Raw genomic sequence first — 27,860 nt, forward strand, 5'->3', positions numbered from 1 at the left:
GGGGGCAGGATTATCCTGGAAGAGACCACGCCCACTAGGATAGAAACATTTCATCGTAGTCAGTCAGAAGTGCAGTATTGATTTCCAGTGACAAGCGGAAACAGCAAAAATAAATACCCCCTACAGCACTCCTGTACATCTTAACCTTATGACAACACATCTTACAAGCCAAATTCAGCTTTACCCGAAAATATAACCCAGAGAAATGAATCAAAACAACTCCGACTTAAATAGTATAGTAAATAAACGGACAGTGATAATCCAGTATGGACAGTAGTAGAATTTACGCCTTCATCCTCACGACTGCTTACTTCCTGCTTAGTTTAAATCTCTTGCTATAAATCAGTTATAAAAATAAATAAATCAAAGACAACAAGATAACAAAGCTGGTCTTTTTCTCCATTCAATTTTATTTTCTAAATGCAACATTTAAAAAAAAAAAAAAAACCTGTATGCTTTTAAATAACATGAAACCAAATGCCCGATGTATTAGGTCACTAATGTACAGCCCAGACTCCTGTAAGACACCAGGTATGGAAAAAAGAAACAGGGGAGAAAAAAAAAAATAATAAAGCAGTCTAAATACACTCATTTACAAAGAAAGCTGCGCATGCATTCATATACACACATATACAAACATACGTACAGTCAGTTCAACACGGTCACTGAAGACAGGAAGAGAGATCAGGATGAAAACCAGTGGAGGGCAGAGAAGAAGAAAAAAAAGAAACTAAAATGAAAAGTCCTAACGAAAGATTCCTTTTTAAAAACCTAACCTCAACCGCTCAGAGGAAAGTCTTAAAATAACCCCGTGCTGTGTTCCAAAACTGGGTTACTCACACCCTTGTTCACTTGCCCTTAAATACAGTGGCTTGTAAATGAGCTGGCATGTTGACGATCACGCTTGGTAATTGGCCAGAAGAGTAACGTAACGATCGCGTAGACATAGAGTCATAAACCGCGCCCGTAAGACAATTAAACGTTATAAGATATTCGGATGCTTGCATCGTCTGCCGTATTGATGATGCAGCAGTGCCCTTAAGAGGACCGGGTGGGCTCAACCAAGGGAAAGTGGACGAGGGTGTAGTAAAATCATTATCGGAACCGGGCCCTATTCTGGGCTTTCATAATGAGGAAACAATGCCGTTATCCGAATCTCTAAGCTGTTTCGGACGTCCTTATCACGGTTTCTCTAAATCCCCGTCTCTGATTGGCCGTATCAGTATCGTGGGAATTAAACCCCGCCCCTCCCTCCCTGTTTCACGACGGCGGAGTTACGGATCCTCCGAGCAGCCCGTAGTTCGGTTTGATGTCTATAATAACAGGCAGCCGTTCTTCTTGCCGCGCTTCTTGGCCTGCAGCGCCGCCCTGGTGGCCATTTCGAACACTTCCCTTACGCCGTCCTTCGTCTTTGCCGAGCATTCTAAATAACCGAAAGCGTTGATCCGGTTGGCCATGTCACGACCTTCTTCTTGTTTCACAGGCTCCTGTAACAGACGGTGAAAAGATTTATCATATATTTAGCAAAGTGCAAAGTGATTTGAGCAGTCGTGTCTGAAAGTGAGAGCGCAAATTAGCATCCGACTAGAGAGCGTTCGGGATTCACGGCGACAGGAGGCGGAGCGACCTCTGCTGAAGTGAAGTAGGCGGAGCAGACTGGGGCGACTTTATGCAAATGAGAAAGAAGTTTCCAGATTTTCCACACTGTTTTTCTCCCCCTATTTTCATTTAGATTAGATCAGCAACTCCTCCATTTTTTTTACCGGCCAAACTACTGAAGCCCACAGTCCCGCCTCCTTTTTTCCTATTGGCTAACGAAACAGAGGCTCCTGAATTTAGCTCCTACAGCTAAACCGTCGATTTTCACACCTCTCTAGTGGTTAATGAACTTTTTTTTTAACAGATCTTCAAATATTTAAAATGATGCATTAAGCACACCCCCGAATCGCTTCAGCTATATTAGGTGTAAAATGACTCGCTGTATAAAACAAGAAACAAAACAGAAAAGCAAAGGGGACCTGTTTCATTTTGGACAGCTCGCGTCGAGTGTGCTCGTCGTTACGCAGGTCCTTCTTGTTCCCCACGAGGATGATGGGAACGTTCGGACAGAAATGCTTCACTTCTGGCGTCCACTTCTCCGGGATGTTCTCTGAAAGACGACGAAATGAAGGATATTAATGTCGGTATTAATATTAATACGATACTGGTGACTAATTGTGCACTCAGAGGAAGTAAACTCGATGGAGTCGCGTTCTCGTAAATAACGATATACGTCCGCACCGTGCATTTAATTTTCTTTCCTGCCATCTTCTTGGTCATGGAGAAAAAACCGAACGTCGGCATAATCATATTACGTTTCTTTCTTTTCATTATCTCGGACATGGCTCACCCAAGCTGTCAGGACTGTCTATAGAGAAGCACATGAGGATGACGTCCGTGTCCGGGTACGAGAGTGGCCTGAGGCGGTCGTAATCCTCCTGACCGGCAGTGTCCCACAGAGCGAGCTCCACCTGCGCATAACCACCACACACACACACACACACTCAATAAATCCTGCCAGAAACATCAGTCGTGGCCATGTTTATGTGACGGGTGACAAATTAAAGGAAAACCCCACGGCTCTCTTATGGCTCGTCACTGCAAATCAAAACGCCGCCTTTATCCTACGACGGAACGCTTCAATCCTGATGGGCGTGGTCTCGTCCACAATGACTCCGCCCCCACCCACAGGGCATGAGGGGCTCGCCGAATGTTGACGAGGATGAAAATGACGTAAATCAGATGCCATGATCTTCACACTGGCACGGTTTCCTTTAATTTGTCACCTGTTTATAGTGCGGTGTCACTCCACCGACCGAGCGTCAGCATACACGCGGTATTACTGAACCAAATGATGCTTTCTGAGATGATGAAATAAACAGTCATTTAATTAATAACACGACGAATATATAGAAAATAAACGGCTCGATAAATTGTACGGTAATTTCCAGAATCGATTAACGGGTTGATAAATTTATGAATCAATAACCCTATTAATAGATGACTCACTATTTATATTAAAGTGATCAAGTAACAGTTTGGAGAATAAACATATTCAAATAATGAATAAACAAATCAGACTTGCTTTTCATGCTTTTTTCCATCCCCCCCCTTCTCCAAACTCAGAGGAATTTGGAGCTTCTGTACTCAGTGTAATGTTTTGGTTTTATTCAAACCGCCGTCTTTCGTACCTGCTTTCCGTCCACCTCGATGTCGGCGACGTAATTCTCGAACACGGTGGGAACGTAAACCTCGGGGAACTGGTCTTTACTGAACACGATCAGCAAGCACGTCTTTCCACAAGCGCCGTCCCCGACGATTACCAGCTTCTTACGGATCGCCGCCATCTGACAATGTTAACGACAGACCAATCAGACGGACGATCACCTTTACTTTGGAATTCGGCAATTCCACTTTGTATCTAGTGTCTAATCCTCCTTATCACAAAAAAATAATAAAATACACAGTATGCAATGCACAAAAAAATACATGATGGAAAATAATAATAATAATAAATATACCAGGACTGGGACTGTCACAGAAAACTCAAAATACATCAGTCCAAATGATGTGTAATACTTATCCATCCACATGTTTAAGGACCGTGCCTGTTTACGGTGTTTAATTTTTATTCTCTCTCCTTGCTTTTACCCTGCAGAGGTTTCTCGTGAACTGGATTAAATTCTGCCTGGGTTGATCGGTAAATAAATAAATGTATAAACAAACGTAAAGATCTTTTTAGCCAACACTGGGCTGTACAGCAGAGTGATACGGCACACACACGGTAGGGCTGACTGTAACCTCGACTCATTCAACATTCTCATTACAGATGTTAACGATACACTCTTGTCTGTATAAAACCAAATACATTAAAAAGGTGCTACGAACACAGCCTTAATAATGTAAACAAAATGTACTACAGGTGCAATATAACTTGAAAAGAAATAAATCAACTCAGTAATAAAAATTTGTGACTGATTGACAAAGTGTCTGACCCTGGGATTTTGAAAACGATCGACGGAAACATAAGAAGCCATTTCCGTAGCTGAAACGGAGCTCCAAAGTCAGCTAAAACGACTCTGCCGTACGTAGTCGGAAAGCTACCGAAGAGCTCGTTTTAACCGTTGTAATGTGAGCATATGGCATATAACGTGTTTGTCGCTGCGATCCGAAGCTATCGTTATTCACAAGTCTCGACGAAAGAACTCAATCGTGTGACCACATGCAGATTTCACATGCAAATTCATTTCGATCATCTTTCATAGCTCACCGTGTGTGTCTTGCTGCACACAAACACACTAACAACCTCCCCGTAATTCTCCAGGCCTGCTGAGTTTAATCTGGTGAGCGGGAAAGACGCTGCACTAAACCGGGCGTGGCGACGGAAACCGAAGTCATTATGAAGCACCGGTTACAGGAAGTCTCGTTTCCCCAGACGCGTCCTGAGTGGTTAAAAATGAATCACAATCTTTACAGCATCGTATCGCGAGTCGGAGAGGATAAAGCGACCGCCGTGGTTAGAGATTTATATATGACTGTGTGTTATATGTTTATTTATCAGATACAGCCATGAGTCCTCTAACGGCTAGGAAAACCCCCGATTACACCACTGAACGCTTCACGAACCTCACACTACTCAAATAAACACGAGCGTACTCACGTTCTATAAATGGGCAACTTAATAAGTGCTAATTTACAAGCAGAATGTTTTCACACAGCTTCGTCATTCAGAATAATAAATACATTTTTACAACAACAACATAATCCCAGAACAGATTAAAAAGATGTAGAAGTGTTGATATAGTGACGTTTTCTCTTTATTTAACATGTATGGGAGGAGGTTTTGTAACGCTTTAAAAGAGAGAGAGAATGGGTGAGAAAGAGAGAATTAAAAGAGAGATAGAGAGAGAATGAGTGAGAGAGATGGAGAGAGAGAAAGAGAATGAGTGAGAGAGAGAATGAGTGAGAGATGGAGAAAGAGAAAGAGAATGAGTGAGAGATGAGAGAGAGAAAGAATGAGTGAGAGATGAGAGAGAGAAAGAGAATGAGTGAGATGGAGAGAGAGAAAGAGAATGAGTGAGAGATGGAGAAAGAGAATGAGTGAGAGATGGAGAGAGAGAAAGAGAATGAGTGAGAGATGAGAGAGAAAGAATGAGAGAGATGAGAGAGAGAAAGAGAATGAGTGAGATGGAGAGAGGGAAAGAGAATGAGTGAGAGATGGAGAGAGAAAGAGAATGAGTGAGAGATGGAGAGAGAGAAAGAGAATGAGTGAGAGATGGAGAAAGAGAATGAGTGAGAGATGAGAGAGAAAGAATGAGAGAGATGAGAGAGAGAAAGAGAATGAGTGAGAGATGGAGAGAGAGAAAGAGAATGAGTGAGAGATGGAGAAAGAGAATGAGTGAGATGGAGAGAGGGAAAGAGAATGAGTGAGAGATGGAGAGAGAAAGAGAATGAGTGAGAGATGGAGAGAGAGAAAGAGAATGAGTGAGAGATGGAGAAAGAGAATGAGTGAGAGATGAGAGAGAAAGAATGAGAGAGATGAGAGAGAGAAAGAGAATGAGTGAGATGGAGAGAGAGAAAGAGAATGAGTGAGAGATGGAGAAAGAGAATGAGTGAGAGATGGAGAGAGAGAATGAGTGAGAGATGGAGAGAGAGAAAGAGAATGAGTGAGAGATGAGAGAGAAAGAGAATGAGTGAGAGAAAGAATGAGTGAGAGATGAGAGAAAGAATGAGTGAGAGATGGAGAGAAAGAATGTGAGAGATGGAAAGAGACAGTATGAGAGAGAGATGGAGAGACAAAAACAGAATGAGTGAGAGATGAGAGAGAAAGAGAATGAGTGAGAGAAAGAATGAGTGAGAGATGAGAGAAAGAATGAGTGAGAGATGGAGAGAAAGAATGTGAGAGATGGAAAGAGACAGAATGAGAGAGATGGAGAGACAAAAACAGAATGAGTGAGAGATGGAGAGAATGACAGAGATAGAAAGAAAGAGAGAATGAGAGAGAGAGCTAGACCATTGTCAGTGTTATTAATTATACCTATAAACAACATCAGCTAGAATCTAATTACATTTTTTATTAAAAAGTTTGGAAGTTTCAGAAATAAAATTTATTTAAAAAAAACAAACAACTAAAAATAAAACTCAGTATCTAATAAACATTCAAAATATTATCACATTATTGTAAACAGTATTTAAATATTCCTATTTATTTTAAAGAGTCACTTTGTAAAATGAATCAAGGAACTGAGATTGTTTTGAAGCACTTAAAGTGTCAGTTATTATAAAAAGTGAGAACCAAATGTTTCTAAATCAAGGTTATGAAGCAATGCTGTGGCGCGCGCGCGCGCACACACACACACCCCCACCCAAGTTGTGAAACTAATTAAATGAAGCACCTTATAAGGTTTAAACACTTCACCGTTTCGTCTACTATAAGGTAAAATAAAATGTATTTATTTATTTATAACATGTTCGACATCTCTTCCAGGTATGTAAATCAATCCACCGTTAAAAAACAATTAGACTAGTCCATTAACAAATTAATTGTAAAATAATGCAGCATTATTGTTATTACTATTGATTGATTGGTTAATTAATTAAAGTACGTGTTGTTGTGACGTTAACAAGTAAAGCAAAGTGCGATTCCGAATCAAAAGACTCAGGAAAACAACTTCAAGAGAGTAAACGGCGAATACCCGGATGTTAAAAAAACAAACAAACAAAAAAAAAAAAAACCACACATACACGCTATCGGCCCATCCCGAGGCCTGTAAAGCACTTTACAGTATAGCAAACCGCCCCAAAGGATTATTTACACAAGATGAACTTTAAATCCGAAACTGTAGCCTATATTTAAATATTTCGTTTTACCGTATAACTACACTTCCTAAATAGCCATTAAGTTTCTGAGAACTGCTAAGCTAACAGCGGTAGCGGGCTAACGGTAACTAACGCTAGCTCAATGCTAGCAAACACAAATAAACGCTCATAAAAGAACACGGTTTATAAACCCATCAGACTTTCATGAACAGCTAATTCATTTGAACAACTTACATTAGAAAACAAATGTCTTTATTATTGTGCTTTTTTATTTATTTTATTTTATTTTTACCGTTTCGCTGAACGCCGAGGAAGTAGCGACTCACTTTCCTGTTCGACTTTAAGCCCCGCCCACATACGACGACGCCACGCCCTTTCCGGAAGTGCCACGCAGTAAAAGTGTACGCGAACGAGTGAAATTTCTCTAGATAAAAATAAAAGACCTTGTTAAAAGTGAGATTCATTTAAAACAATATCTTATATAATCTTTATATGGAATTGGTATTTAGGACTGTTTATCCCTGTTTAAATCTCACAACGTTTTTTTTTCTCCTTTTATTAAGTCCCCTACCGTTCCTTTTTAAAGTTTAGTCCATCAACCCTGATGCTGGAGATCCTTCTTATCTGTCCTGAGCATTTAAAAAAAAAATTCCGGCAGGGAAAACCAAGCAATCCATCTAATTGTGAAAACCCTCAAAATATTTATAACATAAAAACTATATTTGAAAAACTAAGTTTGAGGTAAAACAGATTTTATGACTAGTTATAAACATTTGTCTTCATTCAGTGTTTTAAAAAGAAAAGAAAAGAAAAGAAAGAAACCATTAGTATTTTAATCTCCAGTAAGCATTTTGTTCCAGTTATGGTCAAAGGGGGATGCTGGGAAGACTGGATGCAAGGATAAAGAGCTTGATTCTTTCAGAATACAGAATAACAAAGAGTAGTTCAATTTGTATTTGCAATTTTTTTTATCTGATTCCTTTTCCCTTAAAAATGACTTAAAATGTCAGAAACCTAAATATGCTTGTATATAATCACATGTATATAAAACTGCTTACGGAGTGAATTCTTTTGTTTAAGTGGCTCCTTTATGGAGACAGTTCTAGTAGCGTAACACGACTGGTGGTGAGGATGTAACTTGTGTCATGAGTAGAATATTTTTATTTTTTTAAACAATATCTGGTTAGACAACGTGTATTAAAATCACTTGGTATTTTTTTTCCAATGTGTACAACACATATTGAAAAAAACCCGGAACTTTTATTTGCTTTTTGTGATCCTTCTTTTTCCCCATTAGATCGCCTACACCAATCAAATGCCGCCTTTTCATTCGGGCTTTCCGGCTGCTAAAAAAACCCAAAAAAACCAACAACCACAAGCTAACTAGCTATTTTGCGAACAAATGACGGGGATAAACCTCAGATTATTTTCGTTCCTAAGGAAATATCTGATTTTAACTTTTAAATCAAGCTATCTGATAGAGCAGAGCTAGCTTGTTAGCTATACGTTGATATACGGTTGCAAACGGGGTTTATGGGATATGTAGTTTTTCATTGTGGTACTTTTTATTGGTATTTCAACACAGCTACGGCATAAAAAAAACTACATGAATCAAAACCCCACGTCCCCCCCAGCCCAACCTTATTTAACGTCTGTCTAACTAGCTACTTGGCTTAATAAATAGCTACGACGACCAAAGCTGATTTTCCCTGATACGTTTTAGCTGACAGAAAGGAGCTAGTTCGCTAGTTCTGCAAACCGCTAACGCGTACAATAATACTAGCCGGGTTTGAGAACGAGGGATTATGGGATGTGTAGTTTTTAAGACGTGCCTGTTTATCGAGAAAGCTGTAAAAGCAGTACTATATTTTAAAAAAAAAAATAACAACAACTTTCGTATTATAAGGCAAGAACAGTTTTGACGTAGGATGTATAATAAGGAAGTCGACATACGCAGTAAATAATTAGAAATGTTGATGTAGTGAGATGTAGAAAACTACCGGAATTCGCTTCCGGGTTTAAAGATGACGCAAACACGTCGTACGTACATGTATTTGTTCATGGCCGCTAGAGGGCAAGTGTGGTGATAACGTTGCGTGTGAGATTAACCGCCAAAGACAAAAATAGTACCGGCCTCTAATTTCTGTTGCTTTTCGGGAGGCGGGAGGAAGGCGCCTGCTCGGTGGTGGTTAATCCTTATATCTTGTTGTGTCAGGTGGAAATAACACGCATCATGGACAGCCGAAAACGCCCGAGAGAAGAGCCGCTGTGCGTGGAGAGTTTGAAAACGCCGGTCAAGCAGATTGTAACCGGGCATCCACGTAAAGAAGATGGGAATTTTAAGCACTGGGACACTGAGGAAATCTGCTCCTATCTTCGCCAGCACGGACTCGGAGAGTGGGAGCAAAAGTTCAGAGGTGATTCATCATTGTTTATTATCATAAACTTCACAAAAATGTTAATATTATTTACGAAAAAAAAGGTTTAACCCAAAGGATTTCTTTCGATACCCGTTTTCCTACGTATGCTCCACCCATGTTCGCATATTCATTAGAAAAGCGGTTCACTGATTGGCTATTGAGCTTCTCGGGGCCAGTGCGCGAAACTTCCAGCGCACGTAGGCGGAGTCTGCCGTAAAACGGGTGTGGGGAAAAAAATCTTGTCTCATGTTCCCATGGGAATTATTATTGTGAGATTCATTCTGATTTATAGTAAAAAAGAAAAATAAGAGAACTCGTATACGTAGCGAAAAAATGAACATTATTTAATAATATTTAATTTAATGAACATATTATAATAACGTTAGTTATTTGATATTAGTATTGTGTTATATTAGATTATTAATGTGTAAGTATAATATTAATAACATGCAGTAAACTGAACAATCAAAAATTTGCATTTTATTAACATCAGAATAAAGAGAGGGACAGAACCGGAGATTATAGTTAGAGACCGATAATGATACCTCGAGTATCACCCGATACCGATATACTGGTACCGATACCTTGAGAAATCAGCTGATACCGATATACTGGTACCGATACCTTGAGAAATCAGCCGATACCGATATACTGGTACCGATATACTGGTACCTTGAGAAATCTTCCGATACCGATATATTGCTACCGATACCTTGAGTATCAGCCGATACCGATACCTTGAGAAATCAGTCGATACCGATATACCGGTACCGATATCTTGAGTATCAGCCGATACCGATATATACCGGTACCGATACCTTGAGTATCAGCCGATACCGATACTCACGTCTTCCTGTTTTCTTTAAAGTGTACATAAAAACGGACCAGTCGAGTCTCTTATGTAAAATATTTCCATGTTCCAAAATTTTTTTTTGCAAGTCCATTTTCAATCTTTGCTATTTGTTACAGGATTCGATATCCGATGTTTTTTCTCCCGTATCTAATCCACCTTTTTTTTTTTCTTTTTTTTTTGTTGCTGAGATCGGATCTCTACTTAAATCAGGGGTGTCCAATCTTATCTGGAAAGGGCCAGTGTGGGTGCAGGTTTTCATTCCAACCAAGCAGCATTACTAAATCACGATAATCGCGTTTTAACGATAATTAAACGCGATTTTGCACGATTATCGTGATTTAGTAAAAGTCGCCGTAAATCCTGTCCACACACTCCCAGCACCACAGGTAGGGTTGTGTTTATTAAAACCTGCGCTGGGGAAACGTTTAATGTTAATGCTATTATGCTGCTAATTTTATTTGTTGTTTGTAGAGTTTCAAATCTAAAACCCGTTTAAACGATTTCAGTGTGTATCAGTACTTTTCGTCCGTTTTCAGCACATTTTAACATTTTAACATTTTGGTCACGATGATAGTGATATGAAATGTTCATACGTTACGTCTCTAATATAAATGGATAAACAGGGCACTGTGTTGTCATGTAGGAATAATAATAATAATAAGTTGTTAGTGTTGTTAAATGGCTGTGGAATAAGAGAATAAAACAGGATGCGCTGTTCATATGAAAATAATCCATTTTGCACGACTGATTATTTTCTACGACTGCACACACCATTGTTTTTTTATTCCTTTCTTGCTTCCTCGGCTTTTAGTAAACAGACAAATACTTTATCGAATATATATTGGGAAATGATTGGACGAGACATGAGAGGGACGGAGGGACGGACGGGTAGACAAATATAGGCTCGGATTCTTGTATTCTACTTTATTGAAAGTGTATTGATATCTAGATGACCTGTCAGACAGACAGACAGAAGGATGGACAGTGTGATGGACAGACAGATAGAAGGATGGACAGATGGACAGACAGATAAAAGGATGGACAGTGTGATGGACAAACAGACAGATAGAAGGATGGACAGTGTGATGGACAAACAGACAGATAGAAGGATGGACAGACGGACAGACAGATAGAAGGATGGACAGTGTGATGGACAAACAGACAGATAGAAGGATGGACAGACGGACAGACAGATAGAAGGATGGACAATGTGATGGACAGACAGACAGATAGAAGGATTGCCAGACAGACGGACAGACAGATAGAAGGATGGACAATGTGATGGACAGACAGACAGATAGAAGGATTGCCAGACAGACAGATAGAAGGATGGACAGACGGACAGACAGATAGAAGGATGGACAATGTGATGGACAGACAGACAGATAGAAGGATTGCCAGACAGACAGATAGAAGGATGGACAGACGGACAGACAGATAGAAGGATGGACAATGTGATGGACAGACAGACCGATAGAAGGATGGACAGACAGACAGGTAGAAGGATGGACAATGTGATGGACAGACAGACAGATAGAAGGATGGACAGACAGACAGATAGAAGGATGGACAGTGTGATGGACAGACAGACAGACAGATAGAAGGCTGGACAGTGTGATGGACAGACAGATAGAAGGATGGACAGTGTGATGGACAGACGGACAGATAGAAGGATAGACAGTGTGATAGACAGACGGACAGATAGAAGGATGGACAATGTGATGGACAGACAGACAGATCGAAGGATTGCCAGACGGACAGACAGATAGAAGGATGGACAATGTGATGGACAGACAGACAGATAGAAGGATGGACAGACAGACAGACAGATAGAAGGATGGACAATGTGATGGACAGACAGACAGATAGAAGGATGGACAGACAGACAGATAGAAGGATGGACAGTGTGATGGACAGACAGATAGAAGGATGGACAGTGTGATGGACAGACGGACAGATAGAAGGATAGACAGTGTGATAGACAGACGGACAGATAGAAGGATGGACAGTGTGATGGACAGACGGGCAGATAGAAGGATGGACAATGTGATGGACAGACAGACAGATAGAAGGATTGCCAGACAGACAGACGGACAGACAGATAGAAGGATGGACAATGTGATGGACAGACAGACAGATAGAAGGATGGACAGACAGACAGATAGAAGGATGGACAATGTGATGGACAGACAGACAGATAGAAGGATGGACAATGTGATGGACAGACAGACAGATAGAAGGATTGCCAGACAGACAGACGGACAGACAGATAGAAGGATTGCCAGACAGACAGACGGACAGACAGATAGAAGGATGGACAATGTGATGGACAGACAGACAGACAGACAGGTAGAAGGATGGACAGACAGACAGATAGAAGGATGGACAATGTGATGGACAGACAGACAGATAGAAGGATTGCCAGACAGACAGACGGACAGACAGATAGAAGGATTGCCAGACAGACAGACGGACAGACAGATAGAAGGATGGACAATGTGATGGACAGACAGACAGACAGACAGGTAGAAGGATGGACAGACAGACAGACAGACAGACAGGTAGAAGGATGGACAGACAGACAGACAGACAGGTAGAAGGATGGACAGACAGACAGACAGACAGACAGATAGAAGGATGGACAGACAGACGCAGGCGCAGATGGCAGGCGCAGTCAGACAGAACAGAGACAGACAGATGTGTACACAGACCTTGCATGGGTTCTTGTGTAGAAAATTGCGCTGATGGCAGCTGCAGGAAGTGATGTGGACAGACAGGCAGATGCTCCTTTTGTCCTTTATCAGGAAGACAGACAGACAGACAGACAGACAATGTTCTCATTCATCCGTTATTGGGAATGTGTGTAGACAGTATGAACGGTTTGTTGTTCTGCTTCCACGCATCATATTTTGTCTGGAGTGAGTGTGAGTATGAGTGTGTGAGAGAGTGTGTGTGTGAGTGTGACCTTCATATGAAGGCTGATAAACTGAGTGTGAAACAGAAACGTCTGTCCTGAGAACATTAAAATGCGACATTAACCTTTAACTTGAGTGTTTACAGCTTTCTTTCTTTCTTTTCTTCTTTCTTTCTTTCCTTCTACCAATAGTTCTTTCTGTAATGTATTTCTCTTTCTGATTTTCTCTCTCTTTCTCAAATTCTTTGTCTTTCTTTCCTTCACAAATTTTCTTTCCGTCCATCTATAAATTGTTCTTTTTGTAATGAGGTTTTTTTTCTCTTTCTAATTCTTTCTTTTCCTCTGTTTCTATAATTCCTTCTTTTCTTTCTTTTTTTCTCTTCCTTCAAAAGATTCTCTCTTTCACAAATTATTTCTTTCTCAAATTCTTTCTTTAATTCTTTATGTCTTGCTTTTAATAGAATTCATTTCTCTCTTCATTCTTTCTTTCTTTCTTTCTGCATGTGAATGTGTGAGATTGTGACTCTTGGGCTGTGTGTGTGCGTGTGTGTGTGTGCGTGTGTGTGTGCGTGTGTGTGTGTGTGTGTATCCACAGAACAGAAGATAACAGGAGTCGGGCTGCATTATCTCACTGATCTACAGCTGGAGAAGATTGGCATAGAGTGAGTCTGTGTGTTTCTTGGGTGTGTGTGTGTCTTGGGTTTGTGTGTGTGTTTACAGTCTGGTAAAGGAATTATAAATGTTGTAATCTTTGATGAGGAAGCCCTGTGGTGTTAAGTGTATAATTCCTGAGTGTAACCGCGTCTGTCTCTGACCGGAGTCGCACCAACACATTTGTTTAAAGTTGAAAGTAACTTGCTGTGATTTTGCCGTGTCTCACTCAGGCCCCTGGGCTCCAGGCTGCAGATCCTCCACTGTTTCAGGAAACTCTGGCAGATCTCGTTTGATCGCATGAAGGTGTGCTGCTTTTTTCCGTCTCAGTTTCTGTCTTCTGTCTTTCTACATCAGGCTCTCGCTCTCTATATGTATATATATATTCACGTTTAAGTAATGCACAATGATCAGAAACACATCGCATTTCCATATAAAGTCTCAGTCGTTAAACGTCCCCGTGGCCGCAGCTTTCTCTGATGCTCTAATCGATCTCTAATAGACCGTATATACTTAACCGACGTTAAATATATGTATCTAATTTTCACTAAATCACACATATAGGACATATCAGAATGAAGAGTTTATAATACAGAAATGTCGACCTGAGAAGACTCTAATCTGATAATTAACTCAAAACACCCGCGACGGTTTCCTGAGGCTTTAATCTCTCAGTCGGGTTCGATCACAAGCACGATCACAGGGAAGATGAAGCTAAATGCTGCATTTCATTTGGAAATCAAGGTTCCAGAGTCTGGAGGAAGAGTGGAGAGGAACAGAATCCAAGCTGCTTGAAGTCCAGTGTGAAGTTTCCACAGTCAGTGATGATTTGGGTTGCCAGGTCATCTGCTGGTGTCGGTCCAGTGTGTTGTCTCAAGTTGAGAGTCGATGCAGCGTCTACCAGGAGATTTTAGAGAGCTTCATGCTTCAATCTGATGAGGAGCTTTATGGAGATGCTGATTTCCTTTTCCAGCAGGACTCGGCACCTGCCCACAGTGCTAAAACTTCTAGTAACCGGTTTACTGACCGTGGTGTTACTGCGCTTGATCGTCCAGCCGACTCGCCTGACCCGAACCCCGTAGAGAATCTACGAGAGACACCAGACCCAACAATACAGACGAGCTGAAGGCCGCTATCAAAGCAACCTGGACTTCCAGAACACCTCAGCAGTGCCACAGGCTGATCGCCTCCATGCCACGCCGCATTGATGCAGTAATTCCTGCAAAAGGATTAAAGCCCCGACCGAGTATCAGCGCATAAATGAACATACTGTTCAGAAGCTCGACATTTCTGTATTATAAATTCTTTATTCTGATATTTTGAGACGCTGGGTTTTTGATTTCCGTGAGCTGTAAGCCGTAATCGTCGAGATTAAAACAAAAAAAAAAGGCTCCAAATATTTCACTTTGTGTAATGAATTTAGAATATATGAAAGTCCCGCTTCTTTTTGAATTAAATTACAGGGGGGAAATAAAATGGACTTTTCCAACATCTAAAATTTTTTGAGACGTGCCTACGTTGTAACGATGGTTAAACACTGTGAGAAAAGAATAAGTAAACAGGAACAATATCAGTTCTGCTTTTGCTCAGGTGTTCAACGATCCGATCCACGGCCACATCGAGCTCCATCCTCTGCTGGTGTGCATCATCGACACGCCTCAGTTCCAGCGGCTGCGGCACATCAAACAGCTGGGAGCCACGTACATGGTGTTTCCCGGAGCCGCACACAACCGCTTCGAACACTGCATAGGGTGTGTATGTGTGTATTGTGTGTGTGTGTGGGGGGGGTGCGATGTGGTGCAAAACATACAGTTAAACTAGTTAGTCTGGGTTTTATTTGTTGAACCAGTGAAGGGAAGAGGCGCAAACAACTTTATAAAAGATTCATCGATTGTCGAGTCTTAAAGATTCGGTTTCCATGACGATAACCCTGAACGGACGAGAAACGTCTTCACGAGAAGCAACAGCTTCAGCTCCGTAGCTTGTCGAGAACGCAAAAGTTCCACTATATTCAAATAAACCACTTCGGGTGTGCTTTTATAGGATGATATTGAATGACCCCGAAGTTGTCGATCATTTTAGTAAAATGGATCATTTTTTTTCCCCCGATATTTATCTCTCAGCGTTGGATATTTAGCGGGTTGTCTCGTCCAAGCTCTGAACGACAGACAGCCCGAGCTCCTCATCACCAAACAGGACATCCTGTGTGTTCAGATCGCCGGGTTGTGCCATGACCTGGGTAAGGATAAACACACACACACACACACACACTATAGTGCTTTTCTTTCCTAAACTCAAGTTCAGTATAAATCCTATTCATAACATTTTCGGGCAAAACTACAGATGGGTGACAAATTAAAAAAAAACAAAACAAAAAACAACCTACAGTTGCAATCAAAATGATTCAACTCCCTGAATAGAATCCCTCACAACAGCACAAATATGCAAAATAGGTGTTGTCTCAAGCACACCTGATGCAATTAATGCAAGGGCTTCATTAGTTGCAGCAGGTGTGCTTGAGCTGGAACACATGAAATACCTGAACGAGGCAGAACAAGCAAGCTGTCAACGGCTGCAACCAGATATCTGAGAAGGCAGGTTGTGGAAAAACCCTCGAGTGACTGCAAAACCGCAAGACTTGGTGTAACAGGCACTGAGGTTTCAGTGAGCACAGTAAGGAGCGTACTAAACGCAGAAGGTTTCCAGGCCAGAACTCCAAGACGTTCACTACTACTGACCCAAAAGCACAAGAAAAGTGGCTCAAAATCATATAAATAAAACCACAGAAGTTTTGGGATTCTGATCTGTGGAGCGATGAAACAAAACTGGAACTTTTCGGCACGATGGATCAGCGGTACGTCTGGAGGATGAAGGAAGAACACTCTGTCCACAGTCGAGCATGGTGGAGGCTCGGTGATGCTCTGCGGCTGCTTTGCATCCTCTGGCACTGGAAACCTGCAGAGTGTGGAAGGAGAGATGGATTCATTGAAGTATCAGGAAATCCTAGGAGAAAACGTCATGCCGTCTGTGAGGAAGCTGAAGCTCGGGTGTCATCGGACCCTCCAACAGGACAATGATCCCAAGCATATCTCAAATTCCACCGAGGCTTGGTTGCAGAAGAAGTCCTGGAAGATGCTACAGGGCCATCACAGTCTCCTAACTTGAACCCCATAGAAAATCTCTGGTGGGATTTGAAGAAGGCGGTCGCAGCACACAAACCCAAGAGTATTACTGAACTGGAGGCCATTGCTCATGAGGAACGGGATAAGATTCCACAGGAACGCTGCAGATGCATTTGCAGAAGGTCATAACAGCAAAAGCGTGCTCTACTAAGTACTGAAGATTCTTGCCATGAAGGGGTGAATAAATTTGATTGGAACTGTAGAGTCGGTCAGGTATGTGTGTTGCAAGTGCAAACCATGCCTGCCCAATAAATAAATAAAAAATAAATAAATAAATAAACACATCTCTACTGTATAACAGAACCACCAGGGTTTTCATTTATTTGCCACCTATCAGTATTATACATTTCATTAAAAGTAAAAACACTCATCCCTTAGTTCATCTTCTCACAGGAGTTGAGAATCCTGCTCTCCTTCTTTTTTGTTTTGATCGTGTCTGGGGGCGTGGCCATGTCAGAACCACGCAGACATAATCCAGCACTACTTCCTGGGAAAATTTAAGCCTTCAAGCCGTTGTCTGATTGATTACAACCAAACCCCCGAGTACGACCTAGAACCGTGTTGCATTTCAGTGCAGCCCGACTGATGAACGTGAACCGCCGTGCACTCAGCATTTCATCCTCGAAGCTCGCTGCAGAGATAATGCCGATCACAAGACTGTTTAACTTCCTGAAAACAAACGTCATGTGGTATAATAAAATTAAATTAAAATAAAATCGCTGACCGTTCTTTTCTTATCTTTATAAAATAGCTGACTGTTCTTATCTTATCTTTCTCAGGTCACGGTCCTTTTTCCCACATGTTTGACGGAATGTTCATTCCGAAGGTCCGACCCGGCCTGAAATGGAAGGTAAGAACCTAACCCCAAGTTCAAATACAAGACGCGACATACAGTCTCTACTTGCCCAAATAAAACTGTTTGCTGGAAGTTTAGCGTGTCTCCATTTCCCTCTGCAGCACGAGAACGCATCGGTGGAGATGTTCGACCACATGGTGAAAGTGAATAATCTGGAGGGAGTGATGGAGGAGTACGGTTTCTCTCTCCCCACCGACCTCATCTTCATTAAAGAGCAGATCGCCGGGCCGCTGGACTCCGCCTCCTCGGGCAACAAGGTACAGCGTTTGTGCCGTTTCTCCTCGCTGTTGCCGAAGCAGAATAACCGATGTTTAGCGTTTTTGTTTCCTCGTTAGTGGGCGTACATGGGCAGGTCGGAAGAGAAATCCTTCCTGTACGAGATCGTAGCTAATAAGAGGACCGGCATCGACGTGGACAAGTGGGATTATTTTGCAAGGTGAGTTTGCGGACCGAATGAAGAAACGAACCCGGGCCCATCGCCTTTAAGGACGCAGCAACGGTTCAGTTCAGAGACTAGAAATAAAATGGGAGGAACCAGTAGAGTAGAAACCATATCTTACCATTTTGAGGGGTTTAATGATCTTATTTGATTTAAAGCCCCTCGCCAAACAGTGGACATCAGTGATTTTTTATTATTATTATTATTATTATCCTCCTAAACAGAGACTGCTATCACCTCGGCATCCAGAACAACTCCGACTACCGTCGCTTCCTCAAGTTCGCTCGAGTGTGTGACGTGAAGGGCAAGAAACACATCTGCACCAGAGACAAGGTACAATCCATTCCCACAATGCTTTGCGTTTACATTCTAGAAATGTGAAGAAGAGAGAAAAAAAAATGATCAAAGTGCCTTAACGTTTATAAAGCGGTTGAGCGTGCACCTCTGAAAAGTTACCGTATGTATGTATGTATATATAATATATACTAAGTAACGTATAGATATAATTACTGCATATTGTAACATGTTTATTAGTGGCATTTTTGCTCACCTCGCTGTTTTAACACGTAATAAATCAGTTGTCCGTGTACCATTTCCCCCTCCCACCAAAACAAACACACACAGGAAGTAGGTGATTTATACGACATGTTTCACACACGGAACTGTCTGCATCGCCGAGCCTACCAACACAAAGTGGGTAACGTCATCGAGGTCATGTGAGTACACTCGCCATATCCGGCAATGGTTCACAATAATTCAAATTGAAGATTTTTCCTAAAAAAAAAAAAAAAAATGTTGTTGTGTTTTTTTGTTTTTTTTCCCTCTTACACTTATTTCTAGTCTGCAAAATAAACCCTGACCTATGGGATAACTCTGACCAAGCAGTAGATCGAAACACAACACGGCGCTTAACAGCTTAACCGATCGGACGCATCCGCTCTCCAAACTGCCGTTTAAATCACGTTCCAGTTTTGTGTGGGCGTGTCCAGGGTGTAGCACCACCGCGACAATGAAGACCTGTTGAACCGGTTCATGAACAAAATAAAATGCACTGGTGAAAGATTAATTAGGAAGCTTTTAAAATTGTTATGCACAGGAAAAGGTGTGGCTTGAAATGTTTCAGCCTAAAATTAAATTTGATATATACACTACCGGTTTAAAAGTTTAGACACTCTCTTTATTTATTTATTTACTTATTTATTTATTCTCCCCCACACACAGAATAATAATGAAGTCATCAAAACTCTGGAGTAACACAAATGGAACTATGGGAATTATGTTATGATAAAAAAAAAATCCAAAATATTTAGTATTTTCACACTTATCAGGTTGATATTCTCTTCCTGAGGCACCCAACCGGGCGCTAATGGCTATGCAAACATCAGGTATCACCGCTTTTGGCGGATCATAAAGGCGATAGATCCTTCTCTCTGACAGACTCGGATAATTTATTTATTTATTTTTTTTTATATATAATACTCATCTCGTCCCTATTGTGTAACAGTCGTAGCAACGGATTGACCCATTTATTACTGACAGGCAAAGGTAACTCAGATCCCTCTCAGTTAACCCCATTCGACGAAGACCGGCCCCTGAGGGCTCATACAAAAGGCCTCTGTTTGAAAAGATCAACGGGAGTTGTATTATCTCCTTCTCTGTCTCTCTCCATCGTTTTATGGCCTCGATGTTACTTAAAGACCCATATGTCTCAACCTTAAGGTTCCATGTCTCCGTCATACGGCGTCCAGCCACCACCGAAACATCCGATACCGTCAACTTTAGCGGTTCCTCCATCACCAGGTCAGGCTTGATGTACGAGTGTGCAGTTGCAATCACAGGCTCTGTCCATATACTCCGCTTGACCTTCCTAAGCATTTTCTCCGCCAACCGCATCACTCTGTTATGGCGGGCACAGCGGGCCTGGTGCGTGACCTCACATACTTGGAGAACTTGATTTAATGTCTCCCGCATAGCACAGGCCCACTGGCATGTGATATCATCTGCCTTGTCGGGTCTACCGCGAGACCCTCGTGCCTTCGTGGACAGAACTCCGCCTCTCAGCTGGATTCCCCTAAGATGTAAACGGGGGAAGACTCTCATTGGTTTCTGTAGCCAGAGATGGCTTGCCTTGTCGATCTTACCAACTGTAAGCTCTCTGCCATCGACGGCGTCATGCAACTGTGAAGCCCACGCATGTTGGGCTTCATCCCTTGTTGTTGTACTCTCTTATATTATGAACTGCTATCAAATACCTATGATGAACGTATTCACTTTATTACCTCTTTGAATAAACTGATCAACTACCATCGTTTATTATAGCCGACACATGTCTTTTCTATATCTTGAACAGACTTATTTTCGTAGTGTGTCTTGTCTAAATCTGTCCAGCACCTGCACAAGCAGAAACCCGCCTACCACGCAATGCTGTTATCAGTGTGTATAAATACTCCTGTTCTAGACCAGATAAACCGGATGTCTCTGTGAACAGCAATGTGTCAGTGTTTGTGTTCGTTTAGAATCCCCAGGCCTGAGCTCTCTGTGGTAAATCACACTTTCTCGCTCATAGCACAGAACAAAGAGTTAAGAGAAATAAAAGGCTTCTTTAAATTCTTTAAATCTGACACCAATGAAAGAAACGAACGCGTTGGCACGATTATATTTTCGTCTACGACACCGATGTCACACGTTTAATCACACACCTTCAGATCCAAAGCTGTTTAAGATCATGAGAGACATTTCAGTCGGGCGTCCACAAACTTTTGACCGGTAGTGCGTATTACTGTAAAACCCACAGACGTAGTATAAGTTTGATGGCCCTGTTCTCACTTGGTATCGACGTTGATCTCGTGGAGAGCCGAGACGAATCCCAGCTCGCACCTCGTATTTCGACGTATCTAGCGGAGTTGCGAAAAGTAATCCAACGTAACTTTGAAACCACAACAAGCCGTTACCGAAACCCAAAGAAAGTTCTCACACACACACACAACTTTACTACAGGTCTATAAACCCAGATATACTGATAACACTGTCCCTGTATGTCCAGAATTGACTTTATACAGAAACATGCAATGCTGCTGACTAGCATTTTCATTTAAAATTAGAAATAAACTCAAGGTTTTAGAGTTTTGAAATATTCAACCCAAAGAAAGTAACCTACTCAATATCTCGAATGTTTAATACTCCTGATTCAGCACTGTTTCTAGGTTCCCGGTTGAAATATAAGCACGTGTGTGTGTGTGTGTGTGTGTGTGTGTGTGAGAGATTGGTAATGCTAACTGCTTTGTACTAAAAGGTCTGATTTTCCTCATGTCTAATCTCTTCCGTTGAAACTCGTGTTCGGACGACACTCCGATGGATTCGTCCGTGCCAGAGCGAGCGCACGGCGTCGTTAAAGCAAAACGGGGACGAGCCGAATACAAAAACTCTGAAACAAATAGTCATATGTTCATTTGAACTGTATCGGGTGTTCATCCCATAGACTTCAAAAGAAAAAACAAAAAAAGAAATGAAATCCCACCTGTTTAAACCGCTCGTGATCCGATCACAGAGACGGAGGTTAGTAGCAGATCTAAACAGAGTCTAAGAGTGTGATGCATGCTGAAAAAGAAAATCGTGTGTGTGTGTGTGTGTGTGTGTGTGTGTGTATGTGTTTCAGGATAACAGAAGCTCTGGAGAAGGCTGATCTGTACATTAAGATTCAGGGCTCTTCAGGGAAGACGTACCGAATCTCAGAAGCCATCGAGGACATGGAGGCTTACACCAAACTCACAGGTCAGATCATTATCAGATTTTAATAGACACACACAAAAATATTACGGTTTGAGATTTGTGCAGCCGAGGAATCTTAATCTCAAATTTTGATGATTCGGTTAAACCGAATTTACCATTATTTAGAAGAAATAAATAAAAGGTATAAAACGATATCTCCGTACCCACGATATCTCTGTAAAGTGTATTGTGGTATCGTTTATCATGATATCGAGGTATTCTATAGTCGTATTGGCCAGCTGTAAGTAACAGTATTGCTGATCGCTGAATTAAAGTAATGTTTCTTGCACTGTGTCAGTCGTGTATTTGTTCCACAGTGAGAATATGGAGCGTGTTGTATGTGGCTCTGTGCGAGTGTGACGGAGTGTTTGTGTAAGAGTACGAAGGTCGTGTAAACGTCGATGTGGCGGGTTGTTTTTTTTGACGTCTGACCTCTCGACAGATCACATTTTCGAGCAGATCCTGTACTCGTCTGATCCGGCGCTGTCTGAAGCCCAGGCCATCCTGCAGAACATCCTCCACAGACGTCTGTACAAATGCGTGGGGCAGACCACGCCCAATCGTCACTATGAAGTGTCACAGGTCAGAGGTCACAGCGCTCGTTTATGCAGTTACCGCGAGACGTTCGATTCGGGGCTGCGTCCTGAACGACAGCGGTTTAGTTCATGTCACAGCAGAGGAAAACGCAGGCAGGCAGGCAGACAGGCCGACACGCCGGCAGGCAGACAGACGGGCCAACACGCAGGCAGGCAGGCAGGCGATTTCAGCTTGTCTTGATCTAACCTCACTCATCACATGTGAGGTGCAATAACTAGAATTATTGAATCACATGGTGGTTATAACTGGTTTCCACACCCAGAATAAAACTTTATCCTGGTTTAGAGTCATGTGTGTGAGACAGAGATATCTAATATAAACACAACACACCATATGAATTACGCTCAGAGTTCCGTTTTCTGTAAATAGACACGTTTCCACACAGACACAGTTTCCACACTGCTCCTAAACAAGTTCCTGTTTTGTGTAATACCATACTACAACAACAACAACAATAATAATATTATTATTATTATTATTATTATTATTATTAACACCAAAATGATTAGCTGCTGCTGAATTAGTAATTAGTCAAGTCTTGGTCAAGACTATTTTCTTTTAGTTATAACTGAACTAAATAATTTAATAAATGACAATAAAAGGTATTATTTATCATCTATAACATTTCATCATGTACTACTACTGCTAATAATGAGAACATTTTATAATTGTAATAATTATTGTTATTAGTATTGTTACATTATTGTTGATCTTGGTCAAGGTTCTTTTTCTTATTTATAAATGTAATAATTACATGAGAATAAAAATATTCAGCATATATTATGAAACGTAATTTAAGATGTTACTAGAATCGTTGATTCTAGTAAAATAAAAACAAATTGTAATAGTATAAAATGTGTATATATGTGTATATACACTCTCTCTCTCTCTCTCTCTCTCTCTCTCTATATTATTTATTTATTTTTTAAATTAAGAGTTAATGCTAGTTAGCAGCTCAGAGGTTTCATATTTATTCATTTTCAGTGTCAGGATTCATGAAGCATTAATATTTCCTGTTTGTTTACGTGTTCCCCTTTCAGGAGATGTTGTGCGAGTGGTCTCGCGAGGTGTCGGAGTGTAAACCTTTGGGTAATGAGGTGGATTTGATGCCCGAGGACTTCATAGTGAATGTAAGTAAAGATAATGACCCTCTGCTTTTCCTCTGTTTGAGTTTATCCCAGGTTAAAGGTCACGTTTGCCCCACATTCCCAATGCGTTGCCCGACTCCCTGCCCGTTTCCCGACTCCCTGCCCGTTTCCCGACAGGCTGCCCAACTCTTCGTTTCCCGACGCCCTGCCCATCTCACAACGCCCTGCCCGTTTCCCAACGCGCTGCCCGACTCCCTGCCCGACTCCCAACGCGCTGCCCGATTCCCATCACGCTGCCCGTCTCCCAACGCTCCGCCCGTTTCACTGCGAGTGTGCATGTGTGTGATCAGTGTGTACAGTTTGCCACTGGGAAGTGAACGGACTCTTACTGATGATCTTCTTGGTGGCAGGTGATTTATATGGATTACGGAATGAAGGAGAAGAATCCCGTGAACAACGTTTACTTCTACTGCAAGAACGACCCCACTAAAGCCATCAAGATCCGCAAGAACCAGGTATCCACCTCATTACTGCTATGATGTAGTGCGGTGAACCGTAGCATTAACATGTGTCTGAGGTGACGATGCTCTACGCCAGGGTGCCGCTTATGAAGACTTCTTAGCATATGCACATAGCTGTAACACAGAAACAGCAGACCAGCAGTATTCATGCATAGACTTCAATATATCAGACCTCATATATATGATTGTGTTTTTACGTCTAAACCGTGTTATATTAAACGTCTGATCGTATAGTGTTTTTCTGCACCTAGTCTTAAGTAATTTGGAGGGAAACCCTATGAGGAAATCTTCACCGCAGGGTTGACCCCAGAAGGCTCTTGGGTTCTTCCCTGGGTTCCTCACTGGTCCTAATCTGTCCCTGTAGCTGGTGTGCACACTATGCAGTCTGAGACATGGACTCTATTTGCTCTAAAGTTTGTGAAGAAGTGTGCAGATGACTAGATTCTATTAATTTTAGGATATTCGTCAAAAGCAGATCCTGCCCGATTGTTGCCTTTGATAACTCGGGCGAAGCCGTAATAGAAATATTTACAAAAATTGCACAAAAATTTGGCGTAACTCGTACTCCTGCAGGTGTCCAAGATGTTGCCGGAGCAATTTGCCGAGCAGCTGATCAGAGTTTACTGCAAAAAAACGGACGAGAAGAATCTGGAAGCGGCGAAGAAGTACTTTGTGCAGTGGTGCATGAACAGAAATTTCTCCAAACCGCAGGTAAAGCTCCACACACTGCAGGTGTGTTTCTGTTGCACCTGGGTCAAATCAGGAATTCACACACAATCAGAAAAAAATAACAACTGACTACATTCACACCACACCTAGGTACATTTAACCCTGTGCATGCGTGCGTGTGTGTGTTCTCGTTGTGTGTGTGTGTGTGTGTGTGTGTGTGTGTGTGTGTGTGTAGGATGGTGATGTCACGGCACCAGAGCTCACTCCACTAAAGCTTGACTGGCAGAATGAAGATGATGAAGAGAGTGACAGCGACAATGACTTCAGAGGTCGAGGGAGGATCAACGGTGGAACAACTGTGAAAACAAACCTGTTCCATTCTCCGAAAGAGAAACCCAGATAATGTTGGCACCCCCTGCAGGCAGGATGAGAAAATGCTCAGGCTCAGTTGTTGTGTTTTTTTAAAAATTTTTTTTTTTTTCCTCTAGCACCACCAGAGGGCGCTTTAAAATTGATTCCTTCTAGTGGCAGTAAATGACAGGAAGTTAACCTTTTAGATCACACTGGTTTATAATATTGTGCTCCAATGCTTATAGAATTAATACATAATATCAGTATTTTAAATAATGTAATAAATTCTGTCCGTGATGCTTCAATAATAATAATAATGTCCAATATATATAAAACAAGTTCTAGTTTAAAAATTACAAATAAAAAATGTTAAATGATAATTTTTAGAGTTTACCTGCAAGAACTAAATTCTAACACTGAAAAATCTGTAGAAATCACAGGTAAAGGTACTGACGATATCTCAGAAAAGTGTATCATGACCCTATATAATGACGACAGTAGTACATCATATTGCCCAACCCTAATACAAAACATACCAGTGTAAATATCATCCATGTTAAAAATGGTGCTCAATTTAAATGTAAAAAAAACAAAACAAAACCCCAAAACAATAGAAATGTTTCCAGCTAAAGAAAAGACATAGACAAGACAGTTGTCCTTCTAGGATAGATTTTATCCAGAGGAAATGGAACACTTGAAAATGCTACCTTCTCAGGATTAATAAAATATAGTTGGTCAATAAAACAATTTAAAAATCTATATCGGTTTATAACAATTGATCTTTGGCATTACAGCAATAAAAATCAAATCGAGCGATTAAAAAGAAAAAAAAAAGAGGTCATATACACATGGTTTAAAATGACTTCTTAACCTTATAACCCAATCTAAAATGGCTTCCCGACACCTAAACCCCTACACTTCCTGTTTATCTTCTGTAGAACTATTTAGATATATTTATATACTATTATATAAAGTTATAAATAAATAAAAAGTAATTTACAGCCACTAAGAGGATATTTATAGTTTGAGTAAAATCACCGCTCTTTCTTTCCTTCTCATGCACACCATTTTCCTTTTAACGTTTTTTTTTTTTTTTTTTTTTAATTTTTATTATTGGCTCTTTCTGTATTTTTTTAAAAAAAAAATGTTTTGCAGACATCATGTATTTGTTTAAAATCAAAAAACAAATCATGTTATTTTGTCCATCGTGCTCTTCTTCATTCCATCTGCACGTCCTGATTTTATGGAGGAGAATGGTCGGGAGGGCGGAGCCTGAGATACAATCAATCAATTACATACAGTCATATGATCACTAACACCATGTCGATAAACGATTCATATTGTTTAAGTAACATCGCGATTCATATTCTAATTCAACGTGGCCGAAGCTCCGCCCACTTTATTAACTCCAAAACACCTGTCACTCAGCAGGATCGGGGCGTGTCATGCGATCTACCTCCTGTGTTACACGTGTATGAGGTGAAGGAGCAATATTATTCACACATCAAGCGCTCGAACGGTCTTCCTGGAGATGCAGAGGGCATTTTTTAGACGGGAGTGTCTTCTTGAGACTTGAGATTGTTATAAAAATTGTTTTCTTTGCTTTTTGTAGGTTTATACCTGCAAATTCATTCATTTTTGTCCAATGTGTGGTTCTGGGTCTTTTAACCATTTTATTTTCTGTGGGTGTGGGGTTTTTTTGGGTTTTTTTTAGGTATCATATTATTATGTGAAGCAGCAGCTGCCTGTTTTTGTCATGCACATCATGTTCGGAGTGTATGGGGCTGAATTCACCAGTAATCATCCATAATTATGCCAAAGACTTACACTGTGAAAGTCATTCTTGAATATTTAAATGAACCATTTAACAAGTAGAATAGACGTAGAAGACTGAGAGAAAAGATGTAGTTCTTCACATTGCTGCCAGAGTTAATGCGCTACCTTCTTTGTATTGAATTTTTTAAATATATATATTTTGGTATGTCATCTTGCCACAGGTGTGCACATGTCATTTTTAATCGTTTTTTTTTTAATTATTTTTTTTTTTGCAGCTCAACTGTGTTGTTGGACACAAACTTTTGCACTCGGGTGTAATAATCTGTATTGTAAATGCAAACCTGACAAAATGAACGCGTCTCGCGTAGGAGCTCTGCATTTAAACACCAAAACCGCAGTCTTCATGTTCCACTTAGCACTTAACATTAGAGGAGCAGAAAGTTTATTTCTTATCTATTTATACTTATTTAGTTAGATTTTTGTTCCCGCAGACTGTCAGTCCATGTGAAACATTATCATTACACATTTGAAGTGTTTTAATTATTCAGTCATTTAATTCTACTCCTAAAACAAAAAAAGTTACCTATATGACGTATGAGCCTCGTAATATTGCAAAAATCAGTATTGATTTATAAAACTAGCTCGCTGTTACAATCTCTTTTTTTTTTTTTTTTTTTTAAAGAGCGTTTATGTGAATCCTGAGGAAAAACAATATCCAGATCTTGCCATTAATCAAATTCAGCTTCATGCACTCGGACTGATCCATCACAGCGTACTTGTACACATATATACATATATACATATATCTGTATAGACGTGTGTGTGTGTGTGTGTGTGTGTGTGTGTGTGTGTGTGTATATATTGCTTTTCTTTTAGTATTTTTAAATATATATATATATATATATATATATATATAT

The 27,860-nt window shown here is 40.9% G+C and overlaps 2 protein-coding genes across 2 annotated transcripts; one reads left to right on the forward strand and one right to left on the reverse strand.

The window, feature by feature from the left end:
• Positions 1 to 387: 387 nt before the first annotated feature.
• On the reverse strand, positions 388 to 7,229 carry rhoac (ras homolog gene family, member Ac). The gene is made up of 5 exons (XM_053643019.1): positions 7,151 to 7,229; positions 3,231 to 3,386; positions 2,390 to 2,510; positions 2,019 to 2,149; positions 388 to 1,487 (listed from the first exon to the last, which is right to left on the reverse strand). The coding sequence occupies exons 2-5, from the start codon at positions 3,384 to 3,386 to the stop codon at positions 1,314 to 1,316; spliced, it is 582 nt and encodes a 193-aa protein (XP_053498994.1). The 5' UTR covers positions 7,151 to 7,229; the 3' UTR covers positions 388 to 1,313.
• Positions 7,230 to 8,670: 1,441 nt separating this feature from the next.
• On the forward strand, positions 8,671 to 27,786 carry samhd1 (SAM domain and HD domain 1). The gene is made up of 16 exons (XM_053643018.1): positions 8,671 to 9,275; positions 13,641 to 13,707; positions 13,930 to 14,002; positions 15,287 to 15,447; positions 15,820 to 15,935; positions 17,658 to 17,728; positions 17,836 to 17,991; positions 18,070 to 18,170; positions 18,398 to 18,506; positions 18,798 to 18,889; positions 21,829 to 21,944; positions 22,384 to 22,523; positions 23,579 to 23,668; positions 24,037 to 24,141; positions 24,721 to 24,858; positions 25,052 to 27,786. The coding sequence occupies exons 1-16, from the start codon at positions 9,092 to 9,094 to the stop codon at positions 25,217 to 25,219; spliced, it is 1,887 nt and encodes a 628-aa protein (XP_053498993.1). The 5' UTR covers positions 8,671 to 9,091; the 3' UTR covers positions 25,220 to 27,786.
• Positions 27,787 to 27,860: the final 74 nt, after the last annotated feature.

This window comes from Ictalurus furcatus, chromosome 15 (genome assembly GCF_023375685.1).
Source record: "Ictalurus furcatus strain D&B chromosome 15, Billie_1.0, whole genome shotgun sequence".
NCBI classification, from domain to species: domain Eukaryota; kingdom Metazoa; phylum Chordata; class Actinopteri; order Siluriformes; family Ictaluridae; genus Ictalurus; species Ictalurus furcatus.

Coding starts and splice junctions, on each gene's coding strand:
- rhoac (XM_053643019.1), bottom strand. CDS start 3,386: ATGGCGGCGATCCGTAAGAAGCTGGTAATCGTCGGGGACGGCGCTTGT. Junction 2,150..2,389: donor AGACAGTCCTGACAGCTTGG/GTGAGCCATGTC, acceptor GTCGTCTTTCAG/AGAACATCCCGGAGAAGTGG. Junction 1,488..2,018: donor AGCTGTCCAAAATGAAACAG/GTCCCCTTTGCT, acceptor CGTCTGTTACAG/GAGCCTGTGAAACAAGAAGA.
- samhd1 (XM_053643018.1), top strand. CDS start 9,092: ATGGACAGCCGAAAACGCCCGAGAGAAGAGCCGCTGTGCGTGGAGAGT. Junction 17,992..18,069: donor CCGCCTCCTCGGGCAACAAG/GTACAGCGTTTG, acceptor TTTCCTCGTTAG/TGGGCGTACATGGGCAGGTC. Junction 21,945..22,383: donor GGCTTACACCAAACTCACAG/GTCAGATCATTA, acceptor ACCTCTCGACAG/ATCACATTTTCGAGCAGATC.